The 24,258-nt window shown below is 45.5% G+C and overlaps 1 protein-coding gene across 1 annotated transcript in view; it reads right to left on the bottom strand.

The window, feature by feature from the left end:
* The window catches only part of LOC308312130 (BCAS3 microtubule associated cell migration factor-like), a gene marked incomplete at its 3' end in the record, with an annotated part of 43,166 nt that extends 22,397 nt beyond the window's left edge, over positions 1–20,769 (bottom strand). The window contains exons 1-4 of the mRNA XM_080794522.1: positions 20,624–20,769; positions 10,845–10,889; positions 2,439–2,563; positions 513–678 (exon numbers count right to left, since the gene is read on the bottom strand). Of these exons, the coding sequence (XP_080650648.1) occupies positions 513–678; positions 2,439–2,563; positions 10,845–10,889; positions 20,624–20,727 (440 nt within the window). The remainder of the gene's footprint in view (positions 1–512; positions 679–2,438; positions 2,564–10,844; positions 10,890–20,623) is intronic.
* Between the last annotated feature and the right edge of the window lie 3,489 nt (positions 20,770–24,258).

Raw genomic sequence — 24,258 nt, 5'->3', positions numbered from 1 at the left:
TCTAATCATACATATCGCTGGACATCACAGAACACATACTGTGATGTCACTGGCCTCAGGCCTATGACTGGTTAAACACCTGTTTTATTTACATTCACGTCTTTCTGTCTTTCTTTTTTTTTGAAGCAATATATGACGCTCAAACATTGTCATGGCTATAGTGGAGCCACATGGCTTTAACCCATTTTGGACTGAGGCTTCAAAATAAAATAAAATAAATCTGAAAAACCCATGTTTCTATGTCAGTGGTGCCCCCAGAATTATCTCTATTGGACCCCCATCTCAAAATATGTAGTTCCAGGGACACCGCCCAGAAGTCAATATTTTAGTAAAAAATGTTCGCTCTGAAATATATACTCAAAGATTTGCGCCCAACATTTCCACGACTTTTCAAAAATAGCAGACGAGTGGCGCGCTGCGAGCTTGTAGATCTGCTATTTTTCAATAGCTAAAGTAGAACAGAAAGCTTAAAAAAACACCAAAATGGGTGATTCAAAGTGTTTGGTCGTTACCTGACTAGAGCCCAGCAGGCGCGTGGACAGGTAACGAGCTCCAGGGGGGTGTCGTCGCTGATCTTCTGCGCCGTGCTGATTGGTCGAGGCTCCAGGACGTGCTCCACCAAGGTGCCGTAGCAGCTGAGGACGTACAGAGAGTCCACCACGGACTGCCTGGACTGATCTGGAATCAGACGATTACACGGATGTGTAAAATATTAGTATAGCCTAATGGAGGGGTTGATGCTATGCCCACCACGGGGCTCCGGTCAGAGAGCATGAAGAAGGTTGACACCGTTTTGGCATTCATGGTTTTATATGAAGTTGAGTTTAGTTGATTGAGAGACATGGATGGTGAAATGGATGAATGACTCAGTGAATGAATGAATGGTATCTGCAATACAGTAACAGAAAATACATGGGACTATTAGGAAATTAATGACAAATGAGTACAGCTGGTTCTCTACTAAATTGGTGTGTAAATGAATAGGAAACATGTCTAGTTAATTTAGCACACACTGTGAACCACATACAAAGTACATGAAATTACTGTCAAGTTATCAAGTGTGAACACTGCACAAAGTACATGCTTATGGTAAATAGTGCTTTTGCTATTAAAGCTTAGCTCAAAGCCTCATGAACTAATGGAAATAAGCATGTTAACACGTTTGCTCACTGTGAAGCAGGATAGCTTGAGATACAATGTAGCTCCTGTTAGCTTAGACACAGAATTTAGCATATTAATTCATGCCAAAAACGAACTTTTTAAGCAACATATAGATGACATCTTTCACAATGAACTGTTACAACATGAATTCATATTGTACTTTATACACAAATTATTGCCTTACTTCCTCAAAAACGCATTCTGTTGGCCAGGTTTGTCTGTGCAGCTGCATTTTAGAACTGCACAGTCACAAAACTGGGGTCCTGTTGCATTAGGGAGTGCCCCAATAGATGCCTGAACTAAAGTTGGAAACTGGGTCATAAAGAATGACTAGAGGTTGCCCAAAATAGTCCTGTACAAAATAAGGCAAATACATTAAGCTATGGGGAATTTTCTACAATATGCCTTCGAAAACCTGACAGTTTTCTGAAAAACCCTATGTTTCTATGTATGTGGTTCTCAAACCGTTTCATTGTCAAGGCCGCTGACCGACCCCCCCCCCCCCATCTCAAAATATGTAGTTCCAGGGAACTGGAAGCAAAGATTTGAGTTAAAAACGTTCACTCTAACTTACTTAATTTACAACAACATGTTGGAAGTTTGAGAGCAAGAGTGTCTGTCCTGTTGTCTGTTTTGTTTGTCTGTTTACACTTGTCATTGTTTAACTGTTTTTAGTTTTTTCATGTTTATCACACTTATGTCTTTTTTATTATACTGTATGTGGAACATTTACATTGCCTGTTATTTTTTCATTTTTATTTAACTGAATTACTTATTATCATTGTCTAATCTGAAATTGTCATACAAAAAATGCCTAATAAAAACAGTATTAAAAAAAAAAAAAAAAACGTTCACTCTGAAAGAATGTAATTACATTCAAAGATTTGCGCCACATTTTCACAATAAAAAAAAATAGCAGACCTACAAGTTCATAGCGCGGCACAGAGCTTGTAGATCTGCTATTTTTCCAACAGCTAAACCATAACATAATGCTTAAAAAAAAACACAAAAAAAGGGTTCCCGCCCCAAAATGGGTTAAAACGAGACTCAGGCTAAACCCCGTGCACCATAACTAGAGAAAACGACTTTGAGGTCAAAAGATCACTCCTGACGGCCGTAAAATATTTACGGAGGTTGTGTCCCCGACATTAAGCATGTCGTTATGACTTAATGTGACTGACTGTTTGGGGCTTGTAGCGTTTTGAACGGACTTAGCTTGTTGTGTCTATAGGTGAGGGGTGAGCTGTGGGTTTAAGAGAGAGAGACCTCGGGCTCACCTTTCTCTCTCTTCATGTTGGGGTTGGTGATGAACCAGGAGCGCGAGGAGGCGAAGAGGGCGGCCACGCAGAACTCCCCCCCGCTGGACTTGCTGGGCGAGATCTGAGGCGGAGGCTTGGCTTTGCTTCAGAGGAGGAGACAGACACAAAACAACATGGACGTTATGACCAACACACTACACCAGGGGTTCTCAGCCCGTGGGCCGCGACCCCTCTGGGGGTCGCCTAGTTATTTTTTGGTCCCCAAAAAACTGAATTGCTGGAAAATGGAAATGAAGAGTTTACATATAGTACATGCATACACCTTCCCTAATGATTATATCTGGTTTCGGTATTTATTTATGGTGTATTGTCTCTATTATTAAGGTTATTGTAGCGGTCAATTTATCTTGAGGGGTCGGGGCGGGGGTCCCGAGACAGTGCCAAAAGCATCCCCGGGGGGGTCCCCGGCCAAAAAAGTTGAGAACCCCAGCGCTATACTCCCACAGAACACACAACGGTACAGTCAGAGAATAAAATGATAACTTTGAATAAACAGTGACAGGGAGCGAGGACAATTTTTCGAATGAAACTTTGTCGAGGCAGGTATATATATATATATATATATATATATATATATATATATATATATACTGTACAGACATCATAAGACATCTATAAACAAAAGACAAGTTGCATTTCATGCAAGAGACACAATGGCCAAAGATATACAGAAAATAATAACAATACAGCTCACGCATGTTCTTTGTAACCGAGACTATTTACATGATAATTATTCAGGAGATAATCCAAACCAGTCCGATGGTCTGAGCATACATATATGCAGTACAAAAATGTTCCTGCGACACGTGAATTCATCCATCATTCTAGTTCATGTTCCAGTGTATGGGGTGTGTGTGTGTGTGTGTGTGTGAGGGAAGTAGGGAACGTGTCAGAGTGTGGTGAAAGGTGATGTCATTGTGGCCTACATTGCATATACACTTGACTTCAGTGACTTGATTAGGTCTTTCCACATCTCAGGCACACTGGTGCCTGAGATTACTGTACATGCTGTATGTTTTTGTGTGAGCATTATATACTGGCTAAATATCAAAGCTGCGTGTGTGTGTGTGTGTGTGTGTGTGTGTGTGTGTGTGTGTGTGTGTGCGTGTGCGTGCAGCCAGCCGTCTCACTCTCACTCTGGGGCTTTGCTGTCTCACACCGACACCTGGCCGTCTTATTGTGTGGCCTTGGCCATCTAACTCTGCGGTCTCACTTCTGTGACGCTCCTGACATCTTTGCCTGTCTCACTCTGATGTCTGAAAGTCTCACCCCGAGGCCTGTCTGTCTCACTCTGATGTCTGACAGTCTCCCCCGGAGGCCTGGCTGTCTCACTCTGATGTCTGACAGTCTCACTCTGATGTCTGACGGTCTCACCCCGAGGCCTGGCTGTCTCACTACGATGTCTGACAGTCTCACTCTGATGTCTGACGGTCTCACCCCGAGGCCTGGCTGTCTCACTCTGATGTCTGACAGTCTCACCCCGAGGCATGGCGGTCTCACTCTGTTGTCTGACAGTCTCACCCTGAGGCCTGGCTGTCTCACTCTGATGTGTGACAGTCTCACCCCGAGGCCTGGCTGTCTCACTACGATGTCTGACAGTCTCACCCCGAGGCCTGGCTGTCTCACTCTGATGTCTGACAGTCTCACCCTGAGGCCTGGCCGTCTCACTCTGAAGTCTGACAGTCTCACCCCGAGGCCTGGCTGTCTCACTCTGATGTCTGACAGTCTCACCCTGAGGCCTGTCCGTCTCACTCTGAGGCGAGGTTGCATGGGGGCCAGTCTTATACTCTGAAGCCTGCCTGTCTCGCTCACTGGGAGTCAGCCGCCGCTGAGAATTTATTGGGAGTTATTGGATTATTCAGCATGTCAGGACCGTTTGAGAGGAAGTAGACACAGAAAGGGGCTTCTCGCGGGGCTGCGATAGGGTTCCTTCCCCATATGGAACTGATCAGAGAACAGTAGCGAGGGGTCTGGTATTATTGTCCGGCCTCATAACCGACCTGGACAGTAAAACGTGTCCCGATCCCCAGATCGGGAGCGAGAGGTGGGCCCGGGGTCAGGAGACCTGGGCGGTGCGGCGGTGTCTCGGGGGCTCCCCAGAGGGGTGCTTAACCCCCCGACCCTGGAGGGAGGGGGGGAACCACACACTGGCTTCACATGTACGTACACTCATCTGTTGTGGAAGGAGGAGGAAAGAAAAGAGGGAAAGAAAAAAGACTTGTGGGTGGGGAGGAGGAGGGCGGCGCACTTAAAAGACAGCACGAATGGCGCAAGTCAAATAAATACATAAATAAATAAAGGAACTCCGCGGGCTGCAGGGTTTTGTACGTCGTCACTTAACTTGGCATAAAAAAAGGACATACTTTTCAAGTGGAAAATACACTTTTTTTTCCCCAAAAGGGTTGAGTGACAAAGTACAAATTAATCCGGGACAGTACATGTTTAGGCCACTAGTATCCCCCCCCCCCCCCCACACACACACACACACCCACTGTACAGGACTGCGTGTCCCATAGTTGAACCAAGGCTGTCACACTAATAGGTGCTGAATGACCCGCTGCCAGCCTCTCTCTCTACTCTCTACTCTCTCTCTCTCTCTACTTCCCTCCAGACTGTCATCGGCTCCTAAATGACTCCCTGGACGACGACGCAGCGGAGAGACGCTGGTGTCTTTGTTCAGCCCACGCTGGCGTGTGAAGAAGGAAGGATCGAGGGGGGGGGGGGGGGGAGGGAGACAACAGGAAGGCCTGCGGACAACTTTAATGATGGTGTGTATGTACAGTATTTGGTGGTGGTGTGTGTGTGTGTGGGAGGGGGAGGGGGGGGAGGGCAGACGCTGAATAACCAAATATCTCCAGTATAAGCTGTGCGTGTTGAAGGAGATGGAGGAGAGATTGTGAGTGCAGCGACGGTCAGGATATTGCCTTGGCTCTATAGCACTGGAAAGGACGTCCTTGTCCCTCCCTCCTCCTCCTGCTCCTCCTCGGATCTGTCCGTCTGTCAGCGCCACCACGAGAGAGATATAGAGCCGCTACGCAAACAGGGCCTGGATATGGCCAGAGGTCAGCCATGCAGCTTCTGAGGACAACATGGGCTTATATATATATAAGGCTTCACTCCTCCTCCTCCTCCTCCTTTCAACTTCAGCAGATCTATCAATGAAAGGGCCGAGAGAACGAAGACTAAACACCAGACTCTTAATCCATTAATATGAAAATGGCTATAAGTGTGGCAAATGGGTGGGCGAGGAGATGGGGGGGGGAAGAGAGAGAGGGGAAATGAGGTATCTGGCGGTCACGGGACACCGTTATAACCTCACTTCACGAGCCCCAGAGAGGCGCTCTGCGGCTTTCTCTCTGGAGCGTAGGAGAGAGAGGAGAGGAGAAGAGACGGAGCGATATTCCTCCAACTCTGACCCGTGTGTGTGTGTGGGAGTGCCACAAAGTCTGGGGCTCTTCGACTCGCGAGGTGTTTAATCGCTGTAAAGCCTTGGTGTTCTGTCTCTCTCTGTCGCTTGGAAAAAAAAATGTTAAAACCCTCAAAAGCGCCTGTGGTTGACCGGTTCCAATAACCAGGAAACACAAATCCTATTCCAGAGCGACTTGACGTTGGTTTTGGTATAGGGTGCAGGCAGGGCTAGGGTGGGTGGGGGGGTGGGGAGGGCAGAGAGGAGGGTGGGGGGGGGGGGCTGTCGATGTGTGCGGTGGAACGGAAGATATTTTATCCCCCTCCGCTATATTCCGCATGTTGTCCTTTGGACTGCAGATGGTGCTGTAATAATAAATCTAGGAATAACACTGTTTAAATGTGACATGTTTTCTTGAAGTGAGAGGAGGAAAGGACCAATGACAAATTGGTGTGTAAACAGCTCTTCCAAACGGGCCCGGCCCGGCCCCGGCAACAGGGGAGACGGTTGTTTCAGGACCCAAGCCGGGAAAACTGGACCCAAGAAACTATACACACGCAAAACTCTATACAGACACACACCAATCCTTTTGAGTCTGCGATGCAGCATATATAACAGTGGCACCCTGCCGTACAGGCTCTGGTGCTGATGAGCTGTGCCTAGCGTGTCTTTTAACCCATTCTGACCGGGCACCCATTTTGTGTTGGCATCATGTTATGCTTTACCTATTGAAAAATAGCAGATCTACAAGCTCGTATCGCGCCACCGAGTGGCGCGATACGAGCTTGTAGGTCTGCTATTTTTGAAAAATTCGAAGAACGACTGACATTTTAGAATCTGATCTCAGGTCAGAATGGGTTAATCAGACCAGTGTGTGTCCAGTGGAAACCTCGTATGAATCTGATCTCAGGTCAGAATGGGTTAAAAAAAGGCCCCGGGGTAACGTTGCACAGTACAGCACAGCCTGCCAGCGGGACCAGGATCACAGCTTGGGTTCTCTGCGTCTCCTCTCGTGGAGTGCAAAGAGAACGAACTAACCGCCAACGTTTATTCATCTGCGTTTTAAATCATCCATCCTTTTCCTCTCTCTCTCTCTCGGCCTCACTTTCAAGTGGCTTGAAAGTGTTGAGGTTTTCGGCCCCTCTCTTGCGACAGAGAGGCACGGTTCCAGCAGACGGAGCCTAATTCTGACTCCGTATTATGGAGACAGGAACATTCACGGCGGGACCGAAGGGGGGGGGGGGGGGGGGGGGGTTGGCAAATGGTAGTGACTCGCGAAAAATGTAACCCAATATCAATAAATTATGAAACACAAATATACAGAGTTGGGATAGAGAAGTGGGGGAGATGGATGTCACTAAACAGAAGCCAAATAGCGTTTTGTTTTTTTCCCAGCCCTTTTCTTCCTGCACCAGATTTCCATAGTATCGCCTTTTTGCAGCAGGGGAGAGAGGCGGGCGGCGTCCATTTTCCCTCTGTAATTTTAATTCACTGAAAAGACTACTCGCATGTCATTTCCACTTTTAATTAAACAAATGAGGACTCTTGACTGAGCTAATAGCTTTTCTCAAGGGCATAATTCAATCTGCGACGTCCACCATCAAGTCTCTTCGCATTACAATGTCGGGACTAACGTGAGGCGCCTTGTGGGGGATGGAAGTCCTGTGGCAGCCTCCATTTATTTTCAGGGCCTGCACAGTAAACAAATACGATAGAGAGTCCACTTGAGACGGCCGGCCAGCGACAAAGAGCTGGGGGGGGGGGGGGACCGGAGGGCAGGCCGCTGTGGGCCATATGGTTAATTATGTCAGTGAAGAGTCTGTGACCATAGAGATAGAAGGAAAGAAAAGTAGGGAACGAAAGAGAGAGGGAAGAGGATGAGAGAGAGATAAAGAGAAAAGGAGAGAGAGAGAGAGAGAGGGAGCCAGCTTTGGGCAGTCATGTGGAGGACACATCCTTCAACGTCACATTTATTATTTTACAAAAGCCCTTACACAACGGACGGAGGCGGCCTTCGGGCTCTGCAACAGAACAGGCCCGCGCTAATGACAACCACAGGGGACTCACCGATAAACAACGGAGGTTTTGGAGCATCCAGAATGTTCCGACGCGAACCCAACTCCGTTTCCTAAACATTCAGAGTTTGTATTTATTGTTCTGTCCGGAGCCCTCCTCTAACACACACACACACAGCCTCTTCCAAGAGGAAGAAGGCGTTGAGATCAGAAGGTGCTTGGGTTTCACACCATGCGAGCTATATTTAACCGTGCCTGTGCACGGGTGTGAGGTAATGTAATTGGACGATGTGGTCAGGCCTTCCGTCCGTCCGCCCCGTCCCCCCCAACCGTTGCTGGAAAAAAATAAAAGCATGGCGGGAGGAGCATGGATGTTAAAGCTCGAAGGGTGGAAATTCAAGGAGACACGGTATACAGTACTGTGTGCCCTCGCAAGAGGAAAGAAAAGAGGCTTTGTTTCCAAAAAAGAAATCATGTCTCAAGTCAGTGTTCTACGGAGTTCTCAGAGGGCCTGATTACCCACCAAACCCCTCGCTCGCTCGCACACACACACACACACACACAAACACGCACACACGCAGACACACCCGCACACACACACCCGCACGCGCGCACCAAAGCGAAAATTGACAAATGAACTGTCATTCCCCACGTCCCAAGGCATATGCTGTTAGGCAAACGATATAGCTTTAACTAGCCTGAATTTGAGCGGAAGGCAGTTATTGTGAGGATCACGATTTCCAATGCTAATGATGTGGACCTTTGAAACGCATACTCTCTGAAATCACTAAGGGCCTGGATGGAGCACGAAGGGGGGGGGGGAGGGGGAGAGAGAGAGAGAGAGAGAGAGGGAGAGAGAGAGAGAGAGAGGGAGAAAAGCTTCAATTAAAAAGTATGAGTGACTGCCCACAACAAAAGGAGAAACCCAAGACTTGGGGAAGGCACCACATGCTATTCATTTTCTAAAGTGAATCAAGTCGACAGAGAGAGGACCTGGAGAGGAGGAGGAGGGCGGGGGGGGGGGGGGGGATGGGGGGGGGAGGGAAAAGTTCTCAATAGCTAAAGCATAACATGATGCTAACACCAGAATGGGTTCCCGTTCAGAATGGGTTAAAAGCTTGTAAGCATCTGATTTCACGAGACGGCGTTGACAAGAGACTGCTCTTCAAGCCCCCGTGAGTATGTTGGAGAGAGGTCCGCCGCGTCTAGGGAGAGCGCCATGCACAGAGTATAAAAAGAAAAAAAGACTAAAATGCCGTGTCTTCGACGCTAGGGCAGAGGGACTACAATGAAGTGCATCTCAGTTTAGTATACACTGTGGAACTTGTGATTGGTGGACATTTCGTGACCGCGGAATGGGAGCATGTGTAACAAAGATATTATTTAAGGTGAAAGTGAATGTTTTCACCAGACTGTTTCAAAGAATAGGAAGTGATACAAAAAACATTACATATTGTTTTAACCCGTTTTGACCTGGGAACGATTCTGCAAATATCTTCTAAATCCTGACTGTTTTCTCGAAAGAGCTGTTTTTCTATGTCAGTCATTCTCAAACACTTTCATGTCACTTTTCACGATTATTCAAAAACAGCAGACCTACAAGCTCGTAGCGCGCCGCTCGGTGGCGCGCTACGAGCTTGTATAGGTCTGGTATTTTTGAATAGCTAAAGCATAACATAATGCTAACACCAAAAAGGGGTCCCCCCCGCCCAAAATGGGTTAATCATAAAAGATCTAAAAAAGAAATGACAACAACAAAATGTAAGCATAAACAAAGACTTCCTGGGAAAGACGGCATATGGGTTACTGCGTTACCCCATGATGTCATATTATGCCGTACTTTTCAGACCTATAAGTCAACAGCTAAAACATTGCGCTGTGAGCAAAGTATTCATTCACAAAAGGAGGACTCACTGCATGCATATACTCCACAACGATGTAACCAAATCGGATATAAAAAAAGGAAATTAGAACAGCATGCGTTTTGACACAAAGGCGTTATTCTTGGATTTAACAGAAGAGAAAAAGGCATCATGTATTGTACAGTATGGTCCAAGAAGCAACGTGAAAAAGAGGGAGAGATGTGTTTTTTTGGGTGGTGGGAGGTTCAAAGGAAACCACAAAGCAAAAAGGGGAAAAAAAAAACGAAGAGATGTATCACTTCTCAAATGCCTCGTATACTACCCACCTAGAACACTGTGTACTACAGCGTGTAACCTTACTGTACAATAACTAGACGCACACGTCAAATGGCTACCGAGGAGCAGCACAGCATAATGTGTACACGGACGGCGTCATTAAAAAAACACGTCTTGGTTTGATTATATTATATATATATCGTCAGCCTTTACCAACAACAGCAAGTGTATTCAATGAGACTTCGAAAGTGCCAGCTATATATATATATATATATATATATATATATATATATATATATATATATATATATATATATATATATATGCCATTTAGGCCTGACCTCAACATTTAAAAAAAATATTCTAAATCCTCCAGTTTTCTGAAATAAATATTTCCAAAAATAGCAGATCTACAAGCTCGTAGTGTGCCACTCGGTGGCGCGCTGTGAGCTTGTAGATTTGCTATTTTTCAATAGCTAAATTATAACATAATGTTTAAAACACTATAAAAGGGGTTCCCGCCCCCAAAATGGGATATATATATATTTACACACACTTACAAAAACTACAAAAAAAAAAGTTTGCACAAAAAAAAGGGTTGGAAATAAGTGGAAAGCTATATAGCCCTTTTCTGTCATATTTATTTCCCCTAAGGTATGACTCGGCAAGACTGAAGTGTGGAATGTGTTGAAAATAAACCCAGAGAGACAAATGAGAGAGAGAGAGAGGCAATGGAGGCGGTATGTTGTCGGAGGATACGAGAAGCATGCTGGCCAAGAGAGAGGAGAGCTGAGGCAAAACTCACCATGGAGTTTTAATGGCAAAACATCCCACCCCAAAGAGGTAGGGTCTTCATGAGGGAGGGGAGGGGAGGGAGAGAGAGACAGAGAGAATAGATGGAAAAACCATTATTAAACTAGCACGCTCCGGCAAGCACAGTTTTCACATTACATCGTTTTGGACGTGTCTGTTTAACCCATTTTGACCGGAGGACGATTCCACAAAAATGTCTTCTAAAAAATCCTGACAGTTTTCTGAAAAAAAAACCCTATGTTTCTATGTCAGTGGTTCTCAAACATTTTCACGTCAAGGACCCCCAAAAATATATGTAATTGCCCGGCCGAACCCCCATCTGAAAATATGTTGTTCCATAGACCCCCCCCCCCCCCCCCCCCAGCAGCAAAGATTTGAGTTAAAACGTTCTGAAAGAATATATATTCAAAGATTTTCGCCACATTTTCACGATTTTTCAAAAAATAGCAGACCTACAAGCTCGTAGTGCTCCAGCTCCACTATGAGCTTGTAGATCTGCTATTTTCAATATATAAAGTATAACACAATGCTTTGAATAAAACACCAAAAGGGGGTTCCCGGCCAGAGTGCGTTAAGCGCACAACAACGCATCAGGGGCAGGAAACAGAATGTCCGTACGCTAAGATGGATTGGAGAACCTGGGGGATGGCTAACCGTAGATCTGAGCGCCCAAGCTGTTCCGCAAAGTGTGATACCATACTGTACATTTGGCAGCCTGTAGCGTGTCCGCATACTTCTACAGTCATCCATCTCTTCTCTTTTTTTTTGTCTCTGCTACTGATACTGACTTTAAAAAAGGCACGGGGGGGTGCAACAACGCAGAGACATGCAGGTTCTGAAGCCAACCGTGTGAAAAAATGTGACACTGCACCGAAAACCGATAGGAAAACAGATTTGATCATTGCCTCGACTAGCGAAAGGTTTATGTGATTTGTTATGAATGTGGAACTATTTCAGCCTGTTGTTGAGATTAGGAGTTGCATGTGCGCTATGTCTTTTTATAGCACCGCAGTGTGTATTTGTGGGTAGAGCATTGTCTCTGTGAGTGCCTCGCATGCCTGTGTTTGGAAGCAAAGGGTGTGGGGTGAGTGTATTCACTGTGATTATGTTATCAAGGACACACTGTGTGTGTGTGTGTGTGTGTGTGTGTGTGTGTGTGTGTGTGCGTGTGTGTGTGCGTGTGTGTGTTTATGTGTGTGTGTGTGTGTGTGTGTGTGTGTGTGTGTGTTTGTGTGTACCTGCTCACCAAATAATCTCCCAGAGTCCACTGTCTTTTGAGTGTGTGTGTACATGTGTGTGTGTGTGTGTGTGTGTGTGTGTGTGTGTGTGTGTGTGCACACGTGTGTGTGTGTGTGGGTGTGTGTGTGTGTGTGTGTGTGTGTGTGTGTGTCTGTGTGCGTGTGTGTTCCGAGTGTTTACAAGCCATTAGGAGTAGGAGTGTGTTCCTGTGTTTATCCTGCACATCCAGAGATAGTGACAGAGCTCCGTAAACTGTTTACAGTAAATAAGCCTTTTCCCAACAGCAATAATGCCCCGATGAGACTGAACTCTGTCCTCGGCCACACAGCCGAGCCTCTCCCCCAAGTCATGAAAACAGGATCCCTGGCCAACCAAAGCACTCTCTGCTTCAATGCTTTATTTTATCGCTTTGCAGTTTGCATCCGCCTGGATCCCTCCAGACGATAGCAGCAGAGTCTCAAATTAGTCCTGGTACACACGGATGTGAGAGAAGAGGGGGGTGAGTAAAACAAGTGTCCTTTGGGGGGGGGAGAGAGAGAGAGAGAGAGAGAGAGAGACGATGTGCCACAGAACGTCTTGCACGAGCAGCGGTCGGTTGACATCCGACGGTGGGGTTGCTGTTACGGAGGCCTCATGGTTAACCCATTCTGACCTGAGATCAGATTCTAAAAAATGTCAGTTTGAAAACTTTCTGAAAAAGCTATGTTTCTATGTCAGTCTTTCTTCGATTAAACAAAAAAAAATCACACCCGTGTGAACGGAGTGGTGAAACTCCCCTCTCTCTCCCCCCCAACTCCTCCTCTCTCTCTCTCTCTCTCTCTCTCTCATTAGCAGGCAACAGCGCCCCTACTGGTACTCATTATACGATGCTCATACATACATAGGTGAACACATAGGTGAACGTCACATACTATAGGTGAACACGGACAAAGCTGTTCCTTGGAGTGGTTGCACCACTCAAAAATAGCAGACCTACAAGCTCGTAGCGCGCCACCGAGAGCTTGTAGATCTGCTATTTTTCAATAGCTAAAGCATAACATAATGCTATAACACCAAAAGGGGTTCCCCGGCTAAAATGGGTTAAACGGCTGCATGCTAATCAGAGTGCGCGGTGGTGGTGGGGGGGGGGTGGGTGTACCATTAGTGCTGGGGTCTTAGTTCCAGCGAGTCTGGGGGGGATGTGGGGGTGACGCAGGGTGGAGGAGCAGCGAGGGGTGTACGTACCCGTACACTACTCCAACCTCCTGTGGGCCTTTTCCTTCTCTCCAACCTACACCGAGAGCCTCCCGACCGCGCTGGCCCCCTGCTGCGTAAATGGACAGATGCCAATGGGAGACAAATGGAGAAGTGGGGTGAGAGAGCTGCTCCACAAGAAGGAATATAAAAGGGCCAAGTGGACCTATGGGGTCTCGGATGACGTGTGTTCAGGTTTCTCTCCTTCCTGCCTGCTTCTTGTGCAGGAATGCATTGTAGTGTGTCTGTGTCTACAGGAGAATGGTGGCTGAATCAATGCACATACATTACCATTAGGTATTAGGATGGTAAAGTATGTGTACAGTGAAAAGTTAGATGTGTTAAGACGGATGGAATCATGGATTTGGCCAATGGAATCGTTACTAGTAATACTTTTACAACTTTCCTTCGTCACTATACCAATGACGCCTTTTGGGGGGGTTTTATTGATAAAGTTAGACCGCTAACTTCACCACCGTCTGGACTTCTCTCGTTCCGTTCTCCTCCATCCACTTCAATGTTAACAGATTTTTTTTAAAAGGCATTTATCTTGGGATTCTTTTCCCAGATTGCACTTTGGATTTTGATCAAAACCCAGCTTTATTCACGGCTTATAAGAAAAGTGTCGCTGGTCGCGGTCGCAACATTTACGTTTCAGGGTGAATAAAAAAATGACCAGTTATGTAATTATTGCCCCGAATTAGAGCCTGTCATTGGGGCGATGCAAAGATGTTTGATTTGATCCACGCCTTTGTTTTCTCTCAGCTTGATTACTGCAATGCTTTTTTTTTCCTGGCCTGCCAAAGAAAACTGTTTACCGTCAGTTGTTTACTTGTTAAAATTGCGGCAGTCAGAATTTGAACTGAAACTAAGATGAGAGAACATATTACTCCAGTTTTAGCTTCACTACTGGCTGTTGTTTTTAGGATAGATTTTTAACCCATTTTGGGCGGGAACCCCTTTTGGTTTAAAGCATTACGTTATGCTTTAGCTATTGAGAAATAGCAGATCTACAAGCTCATAGCTTGTAGGTCTGCTATTTTTGCTATTATTGCTCTTAATCCAGAGCAATTTACAGTAAGCAAGGACAACACAAGGTAATACATCAAATGCATAGAAAAAGTTATCTAGGATAAGTAAGCATTAGTAATATCATCGGTCTAACAGAAGAATATCCAAAGAAAAACAACAATCTGTACATGTAAACTACGGTATAAACACTACAGGATGCCACCTGGCATCTGTCTGCATTTAACATGTAAATGACATCTTTAGCCTTTGCATATAAGCCTTTAAGGTCGTCAAGGCTAGGGAAAGTGCCACAGCAAGTGCTGCGGGCTAAGAGGGAGTCTGAAGAGGTGAGTCAATTTGACCCAACATGAAACCTGCATTTATAGCAGTGAATGGACGGTTATTTTAGTGTTACTCCGCTCTGAATCTGGTCAGCCATCATCTCCCTTCATGTTTGTTATGAAATAACAGCACAGCGAGGCTGGGTGCTGTGATGTATAACACTTGTTTTGCGACACAACGATATAAATGATAGAGAACATTTTTCACGATAGACATTTTCTATAATGATGTATCGTCATATCGCCTAGCCCTAGTTTGCGGTTCCAATATTGCAATGGGAAGTTGAATTCCATAGTGTGTGGGAGCAAGGGAGAAGGGAGAAGAGTCTGGGGACGTGTGGAGCGTTGTCCTGGATGTTTTAGCAAAGGTTCTGCCAGCTTCCCTGTGTTATAGCTGATCTGAGTGAGCAGGAGGGGTTGTATAGGGTTGGATCAGGCTCTTTGAAGTTATGGGGGTGCCATACATTTAGTTGCTTTGTAGGCCAACATCAGTGTTTTGTACTTATACACTGGACGGGCAGTAACTGGGAGCGAATGGAGGGAGCGGAAAAAGGGGGAAAATTGTGACTGGTTGAAGATCAAGCGTGCTGCAGCAATCTGGATCATTTGGAGAGGCTTACATGCACATGCCAGGGAGGCATTATTATTATTATTATTATTGCTATTATTACAACTATTACTAATAGTACAAGAAAAAGCTACTCCATAAAACCTACTCCCGCAACAGCTCAATTTTAACCTCCGCAAACGCATGTCTCCAGGGCTGTGCTAATGTCATCATTATAGCAATTTACTCAACATTTACAAAAAAAAAATACATGTGATGTTGGCAACACAGATTGCAGGCAGACCGAGCAAGAGAGCATGTGCGCACGGACACGCCAGAGAGAGAGAGAGAGAGAGAGAGAGAGAGACAGAGAGAGAGAGAGAGAGAGAGAGAGAGAGAGAGAGAGAGCATAAATCGACCTGTGAGGGCGACGACCCCACTCCCACAGAGTAATCGTTCACACATTCATCTCTTAACCCGTCTGTCCTAATAGCTTCTCCGCCAGGGCCATTAAAAAAAAAGAGAGAGAGAGAGAGAGAGAGAGGGAAGAAGAAGAAGGGTGATTTGTGCAAATGGTTTAGCCTGGCTGGCGTGTGACATGTTCCAGTCGGTGATGGAAGCCTCCGGGACAGCCCACGCTACACGGGAGGAGGGCTATAAGCTCAAACCTGCTGCTATGGGCGGGCGCTCTTAGCCACATTAACACTTGTGTCCCTATTTTTGGGCACATTTTTCAACATCAAAAATGTAGATCTACAAGCTCACGACGTGCTGCGTCGCGGGCCGTGCTGTGAGCTTGTTCGACGGTGGGCTATATTTCCACGGTTTGTCGCACCGTACGACGACGTATTATATTATAGGGGCTTAAGTGGTGAAAGTCCATTTGGAAGCCCCTGCTCTCATTACGGCTCTATATATGAGACAATGGGGCTGGCAGGCGGCTGCCTCGTGCACACACATTACAGTTAATCTGAGGGCCCATCTGTGTGCAGGTCACGGGGTGACTCGCTGTTTCACCGTGTTTCTGTCTCTGTTTGATCTCAATCTGCATTAGCTGCAGGATGCCATCAGCTATAGACTCAAGTCAAGGGTCATGGTTTTTTTTGTTGTTGTTCTTGTTCTTTGTTGCTCTCCTGTCCATGAATGGACAGGTAGAGCATGCTTCGTTTGAGCGCGTGGCTTCGAACGAGTCCATTTTCTCAGTCACAGCCCTCACTGTCCCGTCCTACAAATCTAACACTCCCCCTCAGGACAGCAGCCCCGCTTACACTTCTATCAGTGACCTCGTTTCCCACGCCAGGGGATGTTTGGACGAGGAACAACATTTCTTGGGTCAATTTCCTTCCCCAAAACGACACCTCTCTGAGACGGGAGGCACCAAACGGTGGGCTTATCTGCAGTTCTGAGACGGGAGGCACCAAACGGTGGGGTTATATGCAGTTCTGAGATGGGAGGCACCAAACGGTGGGGTTATCTGCAGTTCTGAGACGGGAGGTGCACCAAACGGTGGGGTTATATGCAGTTCTGAGACGGGAGGTGCACCAAACGGTGGGGTTATCTGCAGTTCTGAGACGGGAGGCACCAAACGGTGGGGTTATCTGCAGTTCTGAGACGGGAGGTGCACCAAACGGTGGGGTTATCTGCAGTTCTGAGACGGGAGGCACCAAACGGTGGGGTTATCTGCGGTTCTGAGACGGGAGGCACCAAACGGTGGGGTTATCTGCAGTTCTGAGACGGGAGGCACCAAACGGTGGGGTTATCTGCAGTTCTGAGACGGGAGGCACCAAACGGTGGGGTTATCTGCAGTTCTGAGACGGGAGGCACCAAACGGTGGGGTTATCTGCAGTTCTGAGACGGGAGGCACCAAACGGTGGGGTTATCTGCAGTTCTGAGACGGGAGGTGCACCAAACGGTGGGGTTATCTGCAGTTCTGAGACGGGAGGTGCACCAAACGGTGGGGTTATCTGCAGTTCTGAGACGGGAGGCACCAAACGGTGGGGTTATCTGCAGTTCTGCTGTGTGTGGAATGGATGCAGCGACCGGCGCGACCGACCGGTGCATGTGAGGACTAGCAGCAGGCGGTGGAAAGTAATATATGTTCACTTAAGTATCATTTTGAGGTATTTGTACTTTGTGTTTCCAAATTCTCAAAAAAGATTACTTCTACTCCACTACATCTCGGAACCAAATATTGCCCTTTTACTCCACTAGATTTATTTCAAAACTTTAGTTACTAGTTACTTTGTAGATTTTGATTGTTATTAGCCTACAGAACATACGGTAACCACTTCAGCCCTACACATTTCGGCCAATTTGAAAATACCAGATCTATATGCAGATATAGAAGCTTGCAGTTCTGGTAATAATTTAAAAAAAAAAAGCAATACATTTAATATCTTGCTAAATGGGACAATCTGCATAATGAGTACTGTATGTTGATACCGATACTTTTGTACTTTAACTCAAGTACATTCATAATTCCAGGCTTTTACTTGCAGCAGAGTATTTATTTCTACATTGCAGTATTGATACTTTTACTTAAGTATGTGGGGGGGGGGGTTTTTCACCACAGACTAGCAGAACCTTGGCTCTGGCCTCCTCCTGTTGTAACCTCGTCTAGCAGGAGGTTATCAAGGCAGGATGGCGGGGCACATCCGACCCACACTCCTCACCCTGAGATGTGGAGAGCACTGGAACCACAAGGGAGAGAGACTCCTTCTGAAGGCCTAATATTGGCTTGTTGTGGCTTCGTTTTGAAGGTGGAATAAGTGGCTCCAGAAGACAGACTAAAAACGAGTAGTCGTGGAGCGTTGAAGTGGTTATGAAGAAATGTATGTCAGGTCCACTATAGAAACCACACAGCTGTTTACTGTATGTGGGGCGAGGGAGGGATCCTGACAATCCAGCCAGGTCAGAACAAAGGCTTGCGAAGATTCACTGCTCTCTCACACACACACACACACACACACACACACACACACACACACACATACACACACACACACGCACACACACGTGCACACGTGTATGTGTGTGTGTCACATGCCACAGTGCACATACAGACGACCCAGGAGAGAATGTAGGTTAAGCAGCTGGTGTGTTCCTGTGATGCCCTGCCAACAGGAATCTGCTCATACAGGTGTAAATACAGCTGCCCCGATGATGCCCCACCTCTCACTCGCATGTACGCACACAACGCCACGCACGCACGCCACGCACGCAAAAGAGTGAGAGCGGGCTGGCTGCGCAGACAGACAGATGGTGCCCGAGCACTCCTGCGCAAGTATACCGTGAAAGCATATGATATCAGCCCCACTCTAGGGGCTCAACCTGCCGCCTCAGAGTGTGTGAGTGTGTGTGTGTGTGTGTGTGTGTGTGTGTGTGTGTGTGTGTGTGTGCACTGGTGCTGTCCTGTGCATGCAGCAGGGCCTGGTGTGGGTCAGGAGGAGCCATCTGCACAGCTGCATGTCCTGATGCATTAGTGCTGATGACCTCCCCCAGAGCGGATGGAGAGACACAGAGAGAGAGAGAGAGAGATAGAGAGAGAGACACAGAGAGAGAGAGAGAGAGAGAGAGAGAGAGAGAGAAGGCGCAACACAGACAGACAGACAGACAGACAGACAGACAGACAGACAGACAGACAGACAGACAGACAGACAGACAGACAGACAGACAGACAGACTGTCGTACCATCTCCCACGTGGCTTCATAGGACTTTCATAGGACGCATGTTTGTGCATTAGTGCTGCTGGGGTTGTGCAATAACAAGAAGTCACGTGTGTTTTGTTTTAGCTTGTATACAGTATGTTGTTTTGTGATATGATGCACTGATTGGTTGGCACTTTTAATTTCGTTGTACACGTTGCGATGACAAATACAGATCTATCTATATCTATATAGCTGTTCTCGATCCCACTAAGTCAATCCACCAAAACAATATTGACGAAAATGGCGATTTAAATAAATAAATAAATAAATAAATAAATAAATAAATAAATAAATAAATAGATAAATAAATAGATAAATAGATAAATAAATAGATAAATAAATAGATAAATAGATAAATAGATAAATAGATAAATAGATAAATAAATAAATAAATAAATAAATAAATAAATAAATAGATAAATAAATAAATAAATAGATAAATAGATAAATAAATAGATAAATAAATAAATAAATAAATAAATAAATAAATACATTTTGTAATACACCTGAAGAGAGAAGCGCAAAAAGGTAACCCCGTAAGTTAAAGCATCCTCGTTTGCACATGGAGAGCGATAGCGAGTGCAGTTAGTATTTACATGCTAATCAGCGGTAATGGGAGACCTGGGTGAGCTAAGAGGGCAGAATGCAAAAGAGCCTCTTCAGCCGCCCTGCCTTTGGACGTCATCCTATAGCGCTAAGGGGAAAACACGGACAGCATCCAGGTATCAGGTCTCTATTTTCATTCCCTGAACTCACTTATCAAATATCATCACGCCACTTCAATCATTATAGCATAGTCCTATTCAAACAGCACAGGAAAATTACATTTAAATGAAAAATATTTAAAATCTGGCTATATTTCTGGAGCCACCTGTATGTAAATGTGCTTAGCGAGGTGCGGTAGTCGGTTAATGCCATGGGTGCCTTAAAACGACATCATTTCAATGCTTGACGAAGGCCCGGGTACCAAGACGTGACTGCAGGACCGGCACGTGTACCAGCGTTGTTTTTGTGTCGGGCCTGTCAGGAGCATCACTGCGGGTGGAAATGCTTTTAATACGTCTTAGATGTTGTTTTAAAACACACGTCACCTCACACAACGATCAATTCTTTTGATATAGTCTATAGTGAAACCGGACGCTGCAGGCGAGTTGGCGTTTCATCTATTGTGTCCCTCCGTGAGCTTATGCAAACCGCCGGCAGTTTGAGACAAAAAGACAGCCGGGGGGCATCCACTACTATGCTGCTCTCACAGTCCACCAGAGTCCGCGTCCGTCCGTCTGTCTGTCTGTCTGTCTGTCTGTCTGTCTGTCTGTCTGTCTGTCTGTCTGTCTGTCTGTCTGTCTGTCTGTCTGTCTGTCTGTCTGTCTGTCTGTCTGTCTGTCAGTCCGTCCTGGGGATGTCAGACGAGGGTCCGACAGTCCCAGATTTGGATGCACGAGATGCTAAGCTATTTAGTACCACAGAGTATAAAATGCAACGCACACTTAAAGAGTGAAATCCCAGAGAAAATTACAACATGCATGGCTGGGAGACACCAGCCTACTTTGTTACAGGTCTAGCGCATTCATACAAACATCCACTGAGTGAATGATGGAGTGATATCTGGGTATAGCCATGGAGAGGGGTGTGTGCGTGCGTGCGTGCGTGCGTGTGTGTGTGTGCGTGCGTGCGTGTGTGCGTGTGTCTTACCCGGTGCGCTTGGTGATGGTGCCCAGGCTCATGGGCTGTTTGATCTGTGCCAGGGGCAGAACGGTGGTCATACTGGGGAGGGGAGACAGGCACGGGTTGCCCATGTTGTTGTTGGTGAAGTTGTTGTACGATTCCTGGCTGCTCAGCTTGACTGTAGAGATGGAGTTAGAGAGAGAGAGAGAGAGAGAGAGAGAGAGAGTTCAGTCAAAATTGGAACACTATACAATTATTGAAGCTGATAAATCGCTTCTCAATTCCGATTGGATTAAATAGATGATCCACTTGAAAATGTATTTTCCGTTTGTTAAACAGCTGGAGAGAAGAAGGGACACCCGTTACTGAACAAACACTATATAGCTATTATTAATATATCATAATATATACCCTTAATAGGGTTAACGTTTCTATTAAATCCCTTTTGTTTTAACCTAAATATTGGTTTACTATACTGACTGGGTAAACATAATCGAGCAACTTCTAGATCTAGATGTGATATTTCATTGCCTTATTTTAGCAATATTTATATGTTTTAAAGTAATCACATGAAAGTTAACTGGATCACTGCAAAAAATAATCAGCATGGTATTAACTTAAAATAGCAGCTCTACAGGCTCACAACGCGTTGCTTTGTGCCACAGTGTGAACTTCTTAGATCTTAGGTCAGCTATTTTCACTACTTCTTACACATTTGTTTTCTAATTTCTCAGATTTTCCGTTGATTTCTTCATGAAATACAGGAGAAAGAAAATCAGTGAAATTTATTTTTAATTCATCAACATTTTTGCTTTTTCGGGAATGTTTTCTGAAAATGTTTTGAAATAGTTGAGAAAACAGGCTTGAATGGTTCACTTCTGTGGTCTCTGACATCACACCTATAGCTACATGTTTGGGCATTTATTTCATATTTACATTATTTATCATTATGTGAAGAGTCTGCCTGTGCTATTAACTCATTTTGAAAAAAAAAAAAAAAAAAAAAAAAATTCTCCTCTGGTGAAAAGCAGGAATTTGCGCGATGGCAGGCTCTCAGTCAAATCTGGTCACAAATTAAGCAGTTCTGTTTGTACAGTGTATTCATCTGGTGTTGGACGCATTGAGACGTGTGCTCCTTGTGCAGATTCAGAACGGCATGCACTGCAGCAGCATGCTACTGGGCAATGCATATTGCATCATACTGGATATGAGCACGCACACACACACACACACACACACACACACACACACACACACACACACACACACACACACACACACACACACACACACACACACACACACACACACACAGTCACACACAACGGAGGTGTACAGGCATATACACTCTGACAAACACATACACACACACCTGGGTCCAAGGCCTTCTGTGGAACTGATTGGACGTAACCAGCTCAAGATGCTGCATTACAAAGACCTGCGTCTAGTGCCCGGCAGTCTCTTAATCAAGGCCAATCAACAGGCCCTGGCTTAACGCACACGCACACACACACACACACACACAGGCACACACACACACACACACACACACACACACACACACACACACACACACACACCATGGCTGATCCAAGGAAACACATCTCATCTAACATCTCCCGTGGGGCTGCAGCCAAACATAATCAGACCATGTCAAAGGGCTCCAGCACGCCTAATGGTCTCAGCCAGCAACATCAGAGAGGGAGAGGAGAGGGGGGGGGGTCGAGAGAGAGAGAGATCCAGAGAGGGAATGAGATAGAGGGGGAGAGAGAGAGGGACTAAATGCTTAGCGTTAGGAGTTTTACTGAAGGTGCAGCCGATTTCATCACTGTTTGTATATTTGGTTGCAGAATGCACGTCTGTCTGAGGAGGAGGAGGAGGAGGAGGAGGAGTAAACGGCGCATATGATTGTGTACTGTACACTGTGCATTGGATCATACACACAACACGCCGTCAAAGGAGCGAGGCATGTTTTTTCTATTTGCGAACATCAGAAGTTGGCAGGACGGCACCCGACACATTCTTTTACTGTACTTAACCCATTCTGACCTGAGATCAGATTCATACGAGGTTTCCACTGGCCACACACTGGTCTGATTAACCCATTCTGACCTGAGATCAGATTCTAAAAAATGTCAGTCGTTCTTCGATTTTTCAAAAATAGCAGACCTACAAGCTCGTAGCGCGCCACTCGGTGGCGCGATATGAGCTTGTAGATCTGCTATTTTTCAATAGGTAAAGCATAACATGATGCTAACACCAAAATGGGTGCCCGGTCAGAATGGGTTAACGGCCGACTGCTTCATGATGCATGAGACTAGACTGCACGATAGCATCCTGCTCCCATAAACAATGTCAGCTCTTTTATATGTATCCACAATGGATTTCATATGGACACCCGTGACATGTACAGTATGAGGGTGTATAGCTACAGTACATGTACTGTATAGTGCTGAGAGAGTGTACAAATGTACACACTCTACAGAGTTAAATTAACATTGATTTTACAAAATAAATTGGGGTCTCAGAGACCATTAAATTGGGGCCCGTAAAATATTGCATTTCAAACGACTCATTACGATGGTTGAGAATCACTGCTAGAGCCGAAAAAAAATCTTCTCTTATATGGGGGTCCTTGGCGTATATTTTTCTAATGAAATGAAAAAGTTTGGGAACCACTGATGTATACCCAATGGTTAGTGACGGGCCCTATACCTTCTTCCATGATTGCCTTATTGGCCCCAGCTGCACCCACTGTGGTGTAAATAGGTACGTATGCTCTGGTTTGGGACTGGACCCCCAAAAATGGCCTCGGGTTCCGTATAAAGGCACCAGTTCTAGAACCTTCTAGAATAATAATAATAATAATAAAACTTTATTTGTATAGCACCTTTCATGACATGAAATGCAGCTCAAAGTGCTTTACAGAAAAATGGAGAATAAAAGAAAAGCAAGGCAACAACATTAAAAACAAGCAGTAATGCAATACAGTGAGGACATGAATAACAAAAATAAAAAATAAAAGATCAATTAAAAGCAATGTTGTAGAAGTGGGTCTTGAGCTGAGCTTTAAAAATGTCTACAGAAGAGTTCTGCTGGTGGAGATTAGGGGGACCATAGATAAATAGCATATGAAATAAAATGAGAAATGCTTTCATAATCTTCAAACAAATAAAGGGAGGCTCCGCACAACACTCAAATCTGTGCACAATAATTTATTGTCTATTGGCCTTCTTCATGCCTGATGAAGGTCAATAGACCGGAAGCTTGCGATAGATATAGAGAGAGTGTGCGGAGCCTCCCTTTAATCTTTTTCCATTTCTGTACTTTTGTGACACCAGTACACACAATCCTCAAACAAAACGCCTGTTGAATCAAACCGTGCCTCAGAGGAAACAAACATGTCTGAATGTTTGCCCTTGCGATGTTCTGGGTCCATTATAACGAGTGATGGGTGTAGTATGGCATCTAAACAGATGAAAGAGGGAAGAACTCAAACTGTTTGGGGACATGGATAAAAGGTTCCAAGGTACATTGAAGACGAGAGGAGGGGGGAAAACAGCCTTGTGATTAGTTGGTTTATAAAGCGGGCCGCAAGGAGAGGTTTGTTTTGTATGAGAGCGCTCTCAGAGAGAGAGAGAGAGAGAGAGAGAGAGAGAGAG

The sequence above is a fragment of the Protomyctophum bolini genome (assembly GCF_963924005.1).
Source record: "Protomyctophum bolini genome assembly, contig: SCAFFOLD_335, whole genome shotgun sequence".
Classification (NCBI taxonomy): domain Eukaryota; kingdom Metazoa; phylum Chordata; class Actinopteri; order Myctophiformes; family Myctophidae; genus Protomyctophum; species Protomyctophum bolini.
Note: the sequence above shows the minus strand (reverse complement) of the source record. Positions and strands in the feature narration are given on the sequence as shown.